This window comes from Salminus brasiliensis, chromosome 21, assembly GCF_030463535.1.
Source record: "Salminus brasiliensis chromosome 21, fSalBra1.hap2, whole genome shotgun sequence".
Classification (NCBI taxonomy): domain Eukaryota; kingdom Metazoa; phylum Chordata; class Actinopteri; order Characiformes; family Bryconidae; genus Salminus; species Salminus brasiliensis.
The window spans coordinates 12,875,734-12,892,039 of NC_132898.1; the positions used below are offsets into that span (position 1 = coordinate 12,875,734).

Sequence of the window (16,306 nt, forward strand, 5' to 3'; positions counted from 1 at the left end):
TCCAGAGACTTTTTTTATTAGAGAGTTTCATTGACTGCCCTGTGCCGTAGGGAACATCGCAGTTGCATTATGAATTGCCAAAATTGCTAAAGCAATCAAATGCAATACATGAATAATTCAATGTAGCACAAATGCTGAGATCCCCCTGTGCAGCTTGTTAGTGAAAAGTTTAGTGTAACAAAAACATACACCGCCCTTATTGACTGTCAGATAATGACGATGAATTCACTCCCACGCTGTGCATGGAGCTTAATGATTATGGGGAAATAACATCGGGATTGAACAGCCCTGTGGTTTTAGAATATGGGATGGACTTAAGAGGCTGAGTTAGACTATGAAGCCAGATGTTGGCTTTCAATCCATAACATTGGGCTGCCTGAAAGAGCTCCACAGGAAATCTTCAGTGCACTCCCAAACTTGCTTCTCTCCTTCTTTTCTTTCTCCCTGACTCACTCTCGCTTTCTTTCTAGATTCAGCTGACTGCTGCCAGTTCATGAGACGAAAGGAGACCTTCTGTCAGATTGTGGAAGGCTGCGGAAAGTGGCGCACTGAATCCAGTAAACATTTGCACTGAAACAGCTGGCAGCCTACTTGTCGGAATGGGGCTGTTCAAGTTGCTGCTTTTGCTTTGCGTGAGCGGCTGTCTCTGCCAGAAAGACTGCACTGGAGTGGATTGCCCTGTTCTTAAGAACTGCATTGAGGAGGTTTTAGAAAACGGTGCCTGTTGTGCCACTTGTGTCCAAACTGGCTGCACGTGTGAAGGCTACCAGTTCTATGACTGTGTAAACGCTGGCTTCAGAAAGGGCCGGGTGCCTGAGGGAGAGTCTTACTTTGTGGATTTTGGAAGTACAGAATGCTCTTGCCCAAAGGGTGGTGGAAGGATCAGTTGCCATTTCATCCCTTGTCCTGAACTTCCAGCAAATTGCATTGACGTTTCAGAGCCTGCAGATGGATGCAGCCAGTGTGAGCGGATTGGCTGTGTGTATAAGGAGCAGAAGTATGAAGCTGGGCATTCTTTCCACATGGACCCTTGCCAGGTCTGCCACTGCCCCAACGATGGCGGGAACTTAATGTGTTACCCGATCCCAGACTGTGACCCGAGGAAAGTTCAGAAACCAATGCTGGCGACTACAACTGAGGCAAATCCAACTGGGAGGCATCAGAATGACCCCGTCCGGCATATCTTCAACCCTCAAGGCTCGAGGGCTTCCTTCTCCAAACCCTTTCCAGTATCTCACAGAGACAATCTGCCTCCTTTTAAGCTGAACCCTCAAGAAAGCCAAATAGAAGAAGAAGAGGAAGACGAGGAGGAGGAAGAGGAAGACTATGACTACTCTACAACAGACTCCTTGGAGCCATCTTTGCATGAGCTTGCCTCTCCTACAGAGCCATCCAATATCTCAGTTTCTTATCCAGAAAATGTTACACCTCATCAGGCCATCCACAGGGGGACCAAGCAGGAGCTTAGGGAGAGACTTGGTTTTCATGAAGCGACCACTGACAGACCATGGTTTCCCTTACATAAAGATAGAACGCACGAAGTAGCTCTTCACAAAGGCAACCCCGAGAAAGACATGTTGATCATTTCTAAAGATGACTCTAGAGAAGCTAAATTGAATACCCCTGAAGATAGTCCAAACGAGGAGAATTTTCCCATCTACAGAGAAACCACCTATGAAGAACAGTTCTCTATTGACAGGGACACCTCAGAAAGACAGAGTTTTGGCCTTTATAAAGACAATACCAGTGAAGAGCCACTCGAGGAAAGCAATACAGACAGTGAAGGACTTGCTGCTCCAACAGGAACCATGGTTGCTGAGATGTTTGACCTCTACGAGGATACTACTTACAGTGAAGCAGTAACGGACACTCCAATAGTCGTAGATCACACTACACCTCAATTACAGGAAACTAAGACCACAACAACGTTGCAACCTACCAGCACGGGTCAGAATCAATCACCCACACCAGAAGCTAGGGAGCATTACAGCACCCAAGTAGAAGAGGACATCCCAAGAGAGAACAGAAGTGAGGGAACTGTCATGTTAAGTAATGTCACGGATAGTAACACAAATCATGGGACTGAGAGCATGGATGGCAAACAAGAAGAAAACACTGTTATCGACTCAAACATTCAAGACAGCACCTCAGCGTCTTCAGTGACATCTGAAAAATCTTCCGAACTGCACAGAATCGAACTGGAGACCTACACAATTCCTTCTGTGAGTTTTAGCCCAACCAGCCAGCCACCCTTGAAAGTGAAGGCAGATGATGGACAACCAGGAATCACACAGTCCCAAAGCCTGTTTGATTTTGTGGAGGAGGCGGGAGAGGAAAAGAGGGAAGAAAGAGAAAACACCCTCAGTCCCTTCCCAAAGGCCCACGAGGGTGAGTAAACAAGTGCTTTGTTTTCATTTTAATCACTGTTCAGAATGCACAAGTGGTTGTGCAAATGTGTTGGGGCGTGTGTTGAGAATTTAATTAATACCCCTTTTGATTGAGAGCTGACATTGACCAGGTATTACACACTGCTATTCAGCTTAATTAGCAAATTAGCTCAGAACAACTGACGCCTGCAGCTGCTCAGAGACAATGGTGATGCATAGACACTGAACACGGTTGGAACACTGTTGTATGACAAAGCTACACAAAAGGGTCTCTCTCCTGGTGCCTGCATAGCTCACAGCTCACTTCACAGCTTACATTTGCCTCCATGGTTGATTTCAGCAGTGCTGGCTCTTTTTAGTTGCTGGAAATGTGAGAGCCAGTGAACGCAGATATCGAGCGCAGGGGGTCGGGTTGGATTGCCAAAGCCAAACACCCCTCCTGCTGTGTACATCCTTTCTACCCGGCCTCACACGAGTTAACACAATCCTTCACACACACAACAAAACGCCCTCTTGTCATTTAGAGAGCTCAAAGCATCTGTTAGTACAGGACGCTGAGGACTCTGAACATGCCACTGGCTGGAAAGTAACTTGCAACTTTAAGCCAAAAGGTGTTTATAGATTCAGTCCGTGTAATTAATTCTGATTTGGTCCACATGAAATGCCCAAGAGTAGGCATATGTGCGTTGTTGGATAAATCCGGAGGTTGTAGAAACCCAGATGTTCGCACCTGGCAACGGTGGAAAATACCATGGATTAATTAAGGGTGTAAAGCATTTATATCAAATCAAATCAAAGTTTTCACACCATTTCCATGTTTAGTCCTTTCTAAAACAGCACTACACAGCATTGACGTTGTTTTCAAAAATGCATCAATCTCAGCCTTCGATCCGTCCTTTGTTTGCCACATTTTAATTACTGTTTGGCATTTCCCCCAACTCAGACACAGCTCTTTCATTATTTAAGCATTATCGCTGTGCAGTCATCTATCTCCTTTGGATGAAAAGGTCAGCTAATTGTGTGCTGAGATCCTAGAGTAACCAGCCAAACATTATTCCTTCCTCCCTGCTTATCTGGCCTTGGGAGTCTTAGCTGCTCCACATATAACTAGGAACACTATTGCAGTAGTCTAAGTTCTAAATCCTCTAATGGTCAAATATGTGCATACAGTATTAATATATACAGTCACAGATTATCTAATTGGCCAATCGTGTGGCAGCAGTGCAGTGTGTAGAAAACTCTAGAAACTCCAGGTGACATTTACGTTAGCTGTCAAAATTGCGGGGACACACTGATATCAGTGATTTTTAGCGTGGCATTATGGCATGATTAGGTGGAAGAAGCGCTGATTTTAGGATTTGTATCTGCTAAACTCCTGGGATTTTTAGCTCAACAGTTTCTAGAGTTCTAGAGACAAGACTCGGCAGCCAATGGAAACGCCCTGTTGATTAAAAAGGGGTCAACAGAGAATGGCCAGACTTGTTTGAGCTGACAGAAAGGTTACAGGAACTCAGGCGAGTCTGTACAGATGCAGTCTGGGCACAGGTTCACCAAAACTGGACTGTTGAAGCATGGAAAAAAATTAGACTTGCCTGATGAATCACAGTTTCTGCTGAGACATGAAGATAGTAGGGTCAGAATTTGCTGCCAACAACATGAATCCATGTAGCCAACCTGCCTTGTTCCAACAGTTCAGGCTGGTGGAGGTGGTTTAAAGTTTTTCACTGTGTTCTTCAGAGGTCTTTTTTCACCAGATCTGAATCCAGTAGAACACATATACCTAGGAGTGTAAGAAAATATTGATAGTATTGTGATATTTTGTTGTGCAATATTGTATTGATTCTCAATTTTCTTTTTTTAATACTTTACATGTAAAGATTGGTGGCAGTAACAATGGTATAATTTTTTTGTTGTAATTAAATCCAGACTGCTAGATAACAGTGTTGGACATAAAAAGTGAAAATGATTTTACTCAAATTTTATAAATATATGATTCTATGTTTTACACTATGACAGTTTTCTTAAAATTTGATTATAAAAAAATCTCCTTTAATTACAGTATCACAACACATTGCATTGTAACCCCTGTATCTTACCTGTGACCTTTTTATCGTATCGTGATAAATTTTGTTATCGTGGTACACAATATGCTTTTATGATGCCAGCTGTAAATGCAAATTGTGCCTCGAGCTCTTGTTAAGGGACATATGCAAATAAATTAGGGTTTTACATAAATATGACTGGAGGTACACAGTGTTCTTATACGGCTTCACCAAAGTACTGCAGTATGGCGTCCCTGGCCCAGAGTGACAGTGGCACAGATGCCATTCTCCCTATTACAAGTCAGTGTACCTTTAACATGAAGTTATTTTGAGAGGAAATTGTTATATAATGTTGCTTTGAACACCATAAAGGTTTGCCCATCTTAACTGTGTCTTGTTGCTGTTAAGACTGCCTAAACCTTTTTTTTCATCACCCTCTTATTCATTTTTTAATAAGAGTATGGGTGTCCTGACTCTGACTTTTACTCAACCTTGAGCTTAATAACAAGTTGATTGGCTGGTTTTATTCAAGGGCAGAACATTCCACTCTATAGTCATCATGTTAAGAGGTTGTATTTGTATCCCGCAATCTTCTCTCATTGACCATTCTGCATTCAGAGACTTCGTCTTTGCCTCATTAGTAGTTGAGCCTCATGTATGTCCACACTGGAGAAAATGGATAAGCTTGTGGATTCAGAGCTGCCTGTTTTCTGCTGCCATATGTAAGAAGCATCATGCTGATGTTATTGTTGGATGACTCATGATAGTTTCTGAGCAATCATGTACACACTCACAGAATGCAATTTACATCGCTGTGGAATCACCAATTATATCATCCCTGTTGTTTCTACCTATGGTTTCATCAGAGGCCACTGAACTGTGAGGTTCTATATATTCCTATGTATGTGTTGGCTAGCTTAAAAGTTTAGTTTTTGACACAAAGTGTGTTATTCAGTAACTACAAGGACTTCTGTACAAACTGGTGGGGCTATTCTTTGGTAATAGAAGGTTGTAATAACACACTGATCTTGTTTGGCGCATGAGATGCTAGCTGCCACTCATCTGTGATAAAATGTGCAGTTACGGGGACATGGATATCCATGCATCACATGTTACAGGGATCCTGCCTGTTTTCTTCAGTGATTCCAGATTTGGCCTTGTTGTAGAGTGTGCAGATCATTGTGTCATAGCACGAAAGCCCTGGTTCTTAACAACTGAATACAGTTGGGCAGAAGTTTTGACATTGCTTGCTCAATGGTACTCTGGTTGGCAGCAAAGAAAAATGGCCCGTTGTCTACCGAGCTTCCCCCCAACTTGGAAAGGGCGAAATGATTTACAAACACTATCGCAACTTTTATTGCCAAGGATTTGTGTCCATATTCAGTGGAAATGTTTAATATGGCTTCTCAGGTTTGTTTCCAAAATATTTTACAGAAGGAGTGGGTTCTTGCTCGACCATCTTGAGTTTCTGGTATGTGCACAGCACTAACTGTCCAGGTTGGACAGGTTGGCGTTCCGCCAACAATAGGTTACAGTGTAAAAACTGTCCATGTCCACATCGAGATGCATCTAATAATCAATATTTCTATGTATGTGTTGGCTTGCCTGAAATGTTGGTTTGTGACACTGTAAATAAACCAAATACACAAAAAGCTCTTAACTATAGTGGAACCCTTTGGTGTTACATAGCACCAGTTAATGCCAGATGTGTTTTCCTATCATAAAGAAGTATTATTTGACTTACTATTGAAGTAATATTTGCCATCGTTCTATATGGAACTGCTGCATTTGCATTTAAGAACCTCCTTTTTAACCCCCCCCCCTTCTTAAAATAGGTGCCACATAGTGGAATATAGTGTAACTATCACATAGAAAAAATGTTAAAGCTATTGGTTCCAAAGCAAGAGGAACCAATTCCTTCACAAAAAAAACCTTAAAAGTTAAAGATTTGTAAATCTAGGTGCAAGTCAGCGTCGAGGGGTGTATTCTTCTCAGATAGCCCATGTGTAGCAAGATAAGCAGAGGAATTAGCTATCTAGCCATGTGCCAGCTGGCAAGTACTCAACACAAACAGCTCTCTTAGAATAGGAACACTTGAGGCTTTGACAGGTAACTTCTCCGCCTCGTATATGTCAGATACCAGGGGGAAGGGAAGGCTTCTTCATGCTGATAACGCACGTTTTTCTTAGCTTAGGCCAGACATTTATCATTACACACATACAGGGTCAGTAGAAGCATGTCCTGAATGTGAAGTTATCTTCAGGTACTTTGTTTCATATTCGGAGGTGAACAACTTCTGCTGGTGGTTGGTGTGGCGCAACAGATTACACCACTACCTGCCAGTGAGCTACCACACCATGTGGGAGACTGGGGTTCGATTCCTGGTCTGGGTGACTATGCTGTGCTACACCAATAAGAGTCCTTGGGCAAGACTTCTAACACTACACTGACCCACCTCTGTAATACCAGTAACCTTGTAAGTCGCTCTGGATAAGAGCGTCAGCTAAATGCCGTAAATGTAAATGTAAATGCTGATATGTCCAGGTTTATCAGCGCACCTTATGAATCATGGATGTCTGCTATGTTAAAAAAAAAGGGTAGCTTGTCATATGGAGCCACACAGCACAATACTGGAGATATTGGAGTTTGGATGTGATGGAAAGTCCATCACTGCCTCAGAAAAGGCCCGAGAGCCAAACCTGAGGAAGCAATTTCAAATTAATAGCACATGATGAAATGATAGAACATATGTGAGAGCTCATGTCCCGCTCACAGTCTCTTGCTTTGATGTATTTTACAGACATGTCATAACTGTAACTTTGATGGTATGACAGATGGATTCCTTGAGCCAAGTTAATTCGGGAGAAAAAGACCTTGAAGTAGTTTTCGTCATATTCCGAGGCTGTTCAGATTTAGCCAGCGCTGACAGACAAACCTGCAGTTTGGGACGGCTCTGGGAGTATTGGCTGTATTCCCAGATGAAAAGCTTTTGATGTAAAGGGTGTGATGCTTTCTCTGTCACAAACAGCAAGAAGTGTTTTGTATCTGTTCCTACAGTGGTGCTGGGTGAAACATCATCTGTAGCAGTTTAGCAGTATCAGTGTTGTACAACAATTATGATTGTGGGATGCACAACCATATCAGAATCATATCAGTATTGGCAGATAATTGCTTTTTGAAATATGTATTTTATGAATATTGGATGTATTTATTGTTCTTTATATATGTATATATATGTTGGATGTATTTATTGTTCTCTCTGTAAGCAGAACAATTGTTGGCTTGTGCTGATATGGGAATTGTGGGCTGATGCATCTAATATCCAGTATTCGTCATATTCATATATGCTGATGCTGATACGTGTAGAAATTATGACTTCTTTTGGATCACCACTACAGAGATATTGAACATGTCTGTAAAGTTAAAAATGCAGTATAATTAACAAAATACAGTCTTAAATTTTCTGCTCGTCTGAGATTCGGTGAGTTAGCGATGCCAAATATGCTTTTTTATTCATAAAATATACTTTTAACAGAACAACTGAACTGAACACTACAAAATGTAACACAGTTCTTGAAGGACTTTCAATGTCTGTTGTTTTGCTGGGTTCTGTGTTTCAGTTGGAGCTTTAAAGCTCAGCATGAAACTACTGTTTGACTTAAAGTAAAAATGCAGTTGGTCTACATGGCCAATCTTGTCCCACTCTTTATCTACTGCTGCTCAAACAGTTTGAACATATCAGCTCTAACTGGGTTGAGAACATGAGGAGCAACTTTTTTACTCTGCAGTACACTAGTATTAGTGTTATACAACACTGATCATTAGTAAGTACCCAGGTAGCAGACAATTCTGGTCGGGATAAAGCTCTTATGAGTCAGTTATGGCGATGGCAACTGTATTACGGCCTAGCTATTACAGATACAGTTGCAGGCAAGCCTTTTGGAATTGCCTGGCGCCCACTGAGTAAACATCCACAGCAGGGATGGGTGATATGACAGTAATACTGTATGGTATTTCACATGTCTGATGTGACCGTTTTTTGTTAAAGGCCCAATAAGCTTATTCCCACTTGTGCATTTAAAAGAGCCACAGAATAGGGGCGCCGTGGGAGCTTACTGATTGCTTATGTCATGCTCAAAAAACAGATGGGCAACAAACCAAGCCCACTGTAGTTGTGAGTTAACGACATGCGAAATTCGTTTGAAAGTGAGAATCAAACAAACCTGGATATCAAAGCCTCAGGTAGCTGGAGCACGGACTGTGCTGTGGTGTTTAGTGTGCTGCTAACTTACCTAAACACAGATAGGTAGTTCTAGCTAAGTCCAAACACAGCAGAACCTGACTCTCAGTCTACCCTCCTGTTCCTCCCAACACCAGCCGCTCGTCTTCTCTCTCAGACAGGAGTTTCTATTCTCAGCACTTGTGTCCGGAGCTCAGCAGCTAGTCAACAGCAGCTGGGCTGAGCTGTCTGAGCCTCGGTGGAGCTGCAGCTGAGCTAGCTCAGCAAAGGCTAGCTTAGCGAGTGAGCTACAGATCCAAAACCATGAAGACAAACCTTTCATTTCAGCTCTCTGTCCTTTTAACAGCAGTCGCTCCATCTGAGTCATTCTCGTCTAGACGTTTATAAGAGGCTTTCTGTCAGACAGACTCGAATTTGCTCTGTAGAGACAGTGAGACTGTTGACCTGCTAACTGAGCTAATGCTAACTGAGCTAATGCTAACTGAGCTAATGCTAACCAGCTTCTCCCTCCTGATTCAGAGTAGTTTACCATTACAGTTGTTTTCAGACTGACGATTTAACACTTATTGAGCACTTTTGCCACATAAGCACTAGCTAAATGTACAACTATTTGCACTACTTTCACAACTTACAGTGACTTTGATTAAGTAGATAACATTGGAAATGTGAGAGGGGTTCTTTGCTGCTTTGATTATTAAGTACAGACACAAAAAGTCTGGTTACTGACAAATTGTGTTCTTCTGGTAAGTGTGAACCTTGCCTTCATACAGACAACTCTCAGAAGACCTCAGACAGTTCCTGTAAACATGGTGGCTCAGAGCACCGGGCTATCAATGACAAGGTTGTGGGTTCAGTACCCGGGCTCTGCAAGCTACCACTGTTGGGCCTCCGAGCCCGTTACTCTCCCTGTTCCCCAGGTGCCACAGCAATGGCTGCCCACCGCTCCAGGCATGTGTGCTCACAGTCACTCTGTGTGTTGCGCTGATATGTCTGTGTTAGCTGCACAGATGGGTTAAAGGCAGAGGCCAAATTCCATCCCTGCCCAACACAAACAGTGAATGTGGTTGTCTTGTCTTGTCTTACAAAACAGTCCAATTAAATCAAACCATTTATATATTTAAAACAATTCATACCACCCAACACAACTCTATCAAAATGTACAAATTCTGTAGTTTTCACCTCCTTGTTCTTTTATCTGTGATTTTGCAATGCCGCTGCGCCTTCCACAGACAGATAATGTGATTTATAAGAGGTCCACTCACACGCCGCAGCTAAAAAGAGTGAATAGCGGGCCTGGCATGCACAGATAATGATGAGAGGGGCTATTAAGAAGAGATTATTTTTCCATGATTTAGTATACTATAGGAAGCAGATTTCAGCAGGTGAACCTTTTGGAGGTATCTGATAATTCGCAATATTTCTTTGCTTGGGGGTGGGGGGTGGATGAGTGTGAGGATGTGTAGCTATCGCTAATTCACGATTCACTGGCCATTTGATTAAAAGGCTCATGCAGAGAGGATTTCTGCGCTCCATTTTCTTTGATAAATTTTGTTGTCCCACACTTTGATCTATGCCAAAAAGTAGATCCTGACAGTATTTTTAGAGATGCACTCACAGGCTTGTATTAATAATGCATGAAAAACATTGTTGGCAAGAGATTTTCAACTTCCAAACCACTGACAAAATAGAAGGAAAATAAATTGTTTTTTATTAGACCTAAAGCCAAACAGGATTTACTCAGGCTGACAATGTACACTGTTTGTACATTCGTTTCCTTGATGAATAACATTTAGAATTTGGCATTTAAACAATATTGAAGCTGTAGGAACAGATTGGTGTTTTCAGCATCCCTGGAAATACTTGTTTAGCGTTGGAGAATTGACCTTGTAGAACATGCACAGCAACAAGCTGAGTAAATTGCATTCTACATAAGATTGTGAACTGCAGACCATTGTGCACTGTAACCACTAATCTACAACAGTGATGAATGACAGAGTTTAGATGAAATGAACTTTGTAGTTGACATGCTTCTCTGACCTCTGAGACGTCTCTGACCTGCGTGTAGCCATTTGTCTTTCAGTTTTATGTCAGAGCAAGAAATGCAGCTCTCTGTACACATCAATAGTAATCATAATTTCTTTCACTGTCATATTTATGACCCTGAAAACATTTAGCATGTCCTTTGGCAATACTAGGTAATTGATTTACTTTAGTACAGGGGTTGTTCTGCAGAGTTTTTCATGCCAGAAAAGTAAATGTACAAGTAGTGTTTGTTTATATTTTGTGACACAAACTCATCAAGCTCATAAAAACCCTTTCAGAAATTAAGACTTCACCTGTTTCCTGCTTTTCAGTAACCTTCAAACAGCACAGGAGCTTCACACTATCCTGGATTTGCATGTACAAGTCTAAGGAAAACTTTCACAGGGATGAGTCTAATTATTTGAATGTACAGAAATCCAAATACAGCTTCAGCCCTATTCGGATTGAATTAGTTTATCAGGTGAACATCTGTAATATAAACATTACTAATGTGTATATAATGTAATTAATAACATAATTATATATATATTCTAAACTATTTTATACAAGCTATAAACAATGATCATATTTGTAATATCACACGTGCTACAAATAATTGTCATTAATCATTTCATTTCTTCAGTTTTATGTTGCATCCATCTCTCATATTGATAAAATGAAGATGTCCATTTGTTTAAATATCATGCTTTTTTTTTTTTTACTTTTTGACTATACATCTGGTCAGCAATGGTCATTTGATGGTCCTTTCTATAGATGGATAAATGGTTTCTAAAAGCGGCATTCCTACAAAGTGCACCTATATGGCAAGTGTAGCTGGTAAATTGGGAAATACATGAGCTATCAAGCATATTATCATGCTGTATATAGGTATGCTTTTGAGTTTGTGTATGATAGTAGAACATCTCTCCTCAGCCCAATGAAAAAGTACAAACCTCCAGAGAGGAAACACAGGCCTCAGCCCCATCTGTTATGTCCATCAGCACCCCACAAAATAGTGCTGCCTCTCCGAGAGAGAAGAAAAAGGAAAAGATCCTCTAGAAGAAACACTAGATCAAGGATTGGAGCATGAGTATGCACTGAGTCTAGTAAACATAATTCACAGTGTCAGTGCAGTTCCTTGCTTGTGATAAATACTGCAGTAATGTCACAGTTTATCCTGGAGTATATTTATCTCTGCATTTGTTATTTTGGCCATGCGGAGGTCAAGACTGTTGTAGTGTTGGATTTACACCATTGAGTGTTGATATTGGACAGGCCTGGATGGGCTGCTCCGTGCTGACCTCACCTCACTGTTGAAAAGGGTGGGAAAGGGAATTTAGCTGAGGCTTCATCATCTCCCCTGATGCTACGATCCATTGCATCATAGAACAGAAATGCCTCATGATTCATTTGTGACTTGTGGGATTAGTGAATGCTAATCTCTCTTTGTCGCTTTGCAATAACTGAATATATTAAAGGCTCAGCGGTTTGTGCCAGTACTGTGATAGTGCTGGCTTAGAAATAATGGCAAAGATTTGAATATCTATCATCTTGTTATGATGTCAGTAGTCATCATCACTTAAACCTTTCAGGTGTTTAAACTACCATTAGGCAAAAAGGCTTCAGTGTGTACTGTGTGTTTAAAGCAACATTATGTAGCATTCTTACCTTAAAATTACAGCTTCAAAATCATTGCGATTCTACATTGACATATACAAGGGAGAATAGCATTTCTATCAATGCCTCTCCGGGCTTGGCACATCGGTTTCTGCAGTATGTACCTTTGGTGAAGTGGGCAGGACACTGTGTAACCTGAATCATATTTGTGTAAAATCCTGTCATACCACTTTATCATGCCAGTCCATATACTTCTTTCGCTCTGGGCACTTGTGCTCACTGTCACTGTGTGTTTTTGCTCACTGGTGTGTTCACTGCACGGAAGGGTTAAAGGCAGAGGCCAAATTCCATCGGTGTCCAACACTAATGATAAATATATGATGTCTTGTCTTGTCTTTCACTTTTAGTGCCTCAGCCTGTCCAGAAATGGATCAAAGCATGAATTACAGTTCCCTGTTGGGACTGTAGTGGGGAGCCCAGGAGCAGAAAATGCCAATTCTCTAATAATGCCGAGCTGAGTTTAACAGAAGTTGGCAAAATACACATAATTCAACATGTGGTTTGGTATAAAAAGTAATGCGCAGCTTTTCTGAGAAAGGCTGTTGTTCAGATTGCTTGCAATCTGTTGTCGCATCGGTGAGCTCACACAAAACGAGGCATCAGAAATTGTTTACAGTCTCAGATACAGCTACTAGGCAAAGCCTCCACTTTTCAGAGTAAGACACCTTGAACAACATAGAGCTGAGTGCTAGTCAGGAGCTGGTTTACACCAACTAAACCTTTTACAGGTATTTGTTCTTACTTAATAAGAAACTAACAGCAAACATCACTTTTCAACAGTCATGAAATGTCAAAAGGGAAGCTGCCCCCAAAGCTCTAAAAAGCTCCCACGTTACCATGAAAGCTTGCAGCTGGACAGGAGTTGTCTGTCCAGCTCACAGCATGAAGTTGTTACCCTAGTCATACTTACATGTTACGCTATCACAACTAACATGAATGACTGTTGTAAGTTCAAAAGGTGAGTTTAAAAGTTCATAGCCACATGGGTCCTTAAACAAGGCCAGCTTCTTGCGCTCTGCCAAAGAAAAGCAAAGACGGGCAGAGAAGGAGGATTTTCAGAGGCTTCACCATTTCATTTGAAGTCACAGTGTGAAAACAACATTTCAGATGATGGATGAGAGGATGGGATTATTGCCTTTTCGAGGCGTCTGGGTGCCCCCGTATCCTCTCCTTTGAGACGTAGCAATTCTTCCATCTCCATAGACTCGTGGTTCCTGAAAAACCCTTGACTCTAATTAAAAATACCAGCAGCACACTCAAGGACGTAGTTTTGGTTTGAAAGCTGAGAAGGACGTTATGAAGTTAGAGCTAACATTAGCTAGCCAAGTCAGAACCTTTTTTTTGCTGTTTATGTGAATGCAAAGCTGGAAGGTTTTTGGCTGACACACTTATCTAGAGCTGCCTACATCTGTGCGCTACACAAGTAGGTGAACGTAGAAATGATATTTGCCCAAAAATTGCTTATTGGTGTAGTGCTCACCCAGCCAGGGAATTGAACCATAACTGGCTCCACTGAAGGCAGTGTTGTTACCCACTGCGCTACACCAGCCACTCTATGCACTGATTAGGTCATTTGCATCATTAGGTCTTCTCATTCTGCTCAGTAATTTTAAATATTTTACATTTTTCCTTTTTATCACAGTAGTAGCACTCAGGCATGTGTAAAACATAGGTCAGTAATAGCCTTTATAGATCTTGATACTAATGGAAGTATATTAAGCATAATTAAAAATGGAAAATGGGTGTTACGTTGGATGGATTTAGAGTAACTCTGAAAATGAGTTTAGCATGGCTTTGGAAATGAATGTAACGTAACCATGGAAATAGGTTTTACATAGTTAATGGAAGATGGTGTTGCATAACCATGGAAATGCCTGTAGTGTAACCATAGAAACAGATGCAGCAAAACCATAAAAGCAACCATAGCATAGAGATGAGGAGATGAAAGAAGATGAAAGGATTGACCGGCTGTGTATCGATATTGGCTGTTTTTCTACTAACATATGCAGTCGGTAATCAATAATTTAGCCAATCCTGAGAGCTGGCCAGATCATATGGTCCATATTTTGCTGCACCTCTGCGTAAGGTCTCAAAACACTGCAGTTGCTCATTCAACCCCTAGTCAGCAATATGAACTTCACTCATTGCTAGCCACATCCGAGCTCCACGGAAATTCGTCCCACGTAACCATACAAATAGGTTTAGCATAATCAAAGAAAAATCAGTATAGCATAACCCATCATTAAATCAGGGTACTGAAATCATGGTCCAGGTTATAGTTTTGTTTCTACTGTCTGGATAATAACAGCCAGGCTGCGAAAACAGACTTTTAAGTGGACTATTTTGAGATTTCCACCATGTCTAGCTCACTCTTAAAATTGGGAAGGGATAAACTCGAAGTTTACAATGGAATCTCCTATTTCCTGCCTGTCTCAAGGTCTCCGTCTCAGAAACAATGGCGCATTCCAAGACTGGACACTGATCCGTCAGCAGTGGAAAATTGACCAATCGTGCTCTCTGCTCATGAACACGTTACGAAATCTCTCACATCAACGCTTGAGACAAAGCCAAGGGAAATATCGATCCTCTAACAGCGATTCTGGGCACATGCCAATGTGGGTTAGCACTTTACCGTCCTTGACAAATAGCTGAAGAACATCACCACACCATTTTTGTCCCCTGCTTTGAGGCTCTGTTTGTTTGACCTTCGTAGATATGTAGTTATTTAGTTAGTTATTCTTTCATTATCTCAGCTTTTCGAAGTTTCACTACATATCCAAATGTTTGTGGACACCCCTTCATATTAATACATTCAGCTACTTTAAGTTGCACCCATTATGACACAGATGTGCAAATACACACCTACAGCCTGTCTAGTCAGTCCTTGTCTAGAGAAGTACTGCCAATACAATAGGACTCTCTGGAGCAGATAAACATGAACCTATTGGCACCATGTCTAATGTTAGGTGGGGGCTAGGGGGGTAAAAAAACCCTGCATGATTGACCTCTGGAGCAGATAAACATGAACCTATTGGCACCATGTCTAATGTTAGGTGGGGGCTAGGGGGGTAAAAAGCCCCGCATGATTGACCTCTGGAGCAGATAAACATGAACCTATTGGCACCATGTCTAATGTTAGGTGGGGGCTAGGGGGGTAAAAACTGTGTTCTCTGGAACGATGGTGCTCCATCTAGTACTTTTGGAGAAGTTGGAGATGAGGTGGAGTGGTGATTATCCAACATCCTGACCTCGCTAACACTCTTGTCACTATATTAATCAAATGCTCACTACAATGCTCTAAAATTTTGTTGAAATCCCTGGACAGAACAAGGAAAAACTCTTGCTTTTGGAAGAAGCAATGTATGAGCAGGTGTCCCAATACTTTTGTCTATATAGTGTATGCGTCACAATCACAGACCCTACAGTATTCAGGGAAATCAAGCTCAAGGTCAATTACACTCCACTTGGCTAACTCTTCACATACTCTGTTTTTGAGATGAGAGATTCAAGCCGAAAAAGCCTTGTATAGTAAAGTTATCTGAGCTAACATACGAGTAAGATTTAGAGTGGCTGACTTTCACTGTGGTCTCGTTTTGGGTTTAATTTAACACAGTAATAGAACAAACCGAGTGGCCCAATGTGTTCCAATACTGTTGAAAGTCACTAAGCCCCATAATGACGTCTGGATTTTTTTGAAACAGGCATATAAGGCTATTCACCAAACTCATGGTGTACAGATGTCAAAATTGAGCTTCCAATCTGTACAGGTTAAGACTTACACATAAACACTACTGACTCTGACCCTTACTATTGTAAGTGTATCTGAAACCATTAGCAAGGCATGACATCAAAAATGGCATGACTAGCTCCACTTTTTCCGAAGTCCAGTGCTAATGTTGCCAACAATGAATGAAATTGTACAGCAACCAACTATGCTA

At 41.4% G+C, this 16,306-nt stretch overlaps 1 protein-coding gene across 2 annotated transcripts in view; it reads left to right on the plus strand.

The window, feature by feature from the left end:
• fbln2 (fibulin 2) overlaps positions 1 to 16,306 on the plus strand; it is a 106,139-nt gene that overhangs the window by 1,716 nt on the left and 88,117 nt on the right. For both annotated transcript variants that reach the window (XM_072665405.1, XM_072665406.1), the window contains exon 2: positions 471 to 2,388. In XM_072665405.1, coding sequence (XP_072521506.1) covers positions 600 to 2,388 — 1,789 coding nt within the window. In that variant the 5' untranslated portion in view covers positions 471 to 599. The remainder of the gene's footprint in view (positions 1 to 470; positions 2,389 to 16,306) is intronic.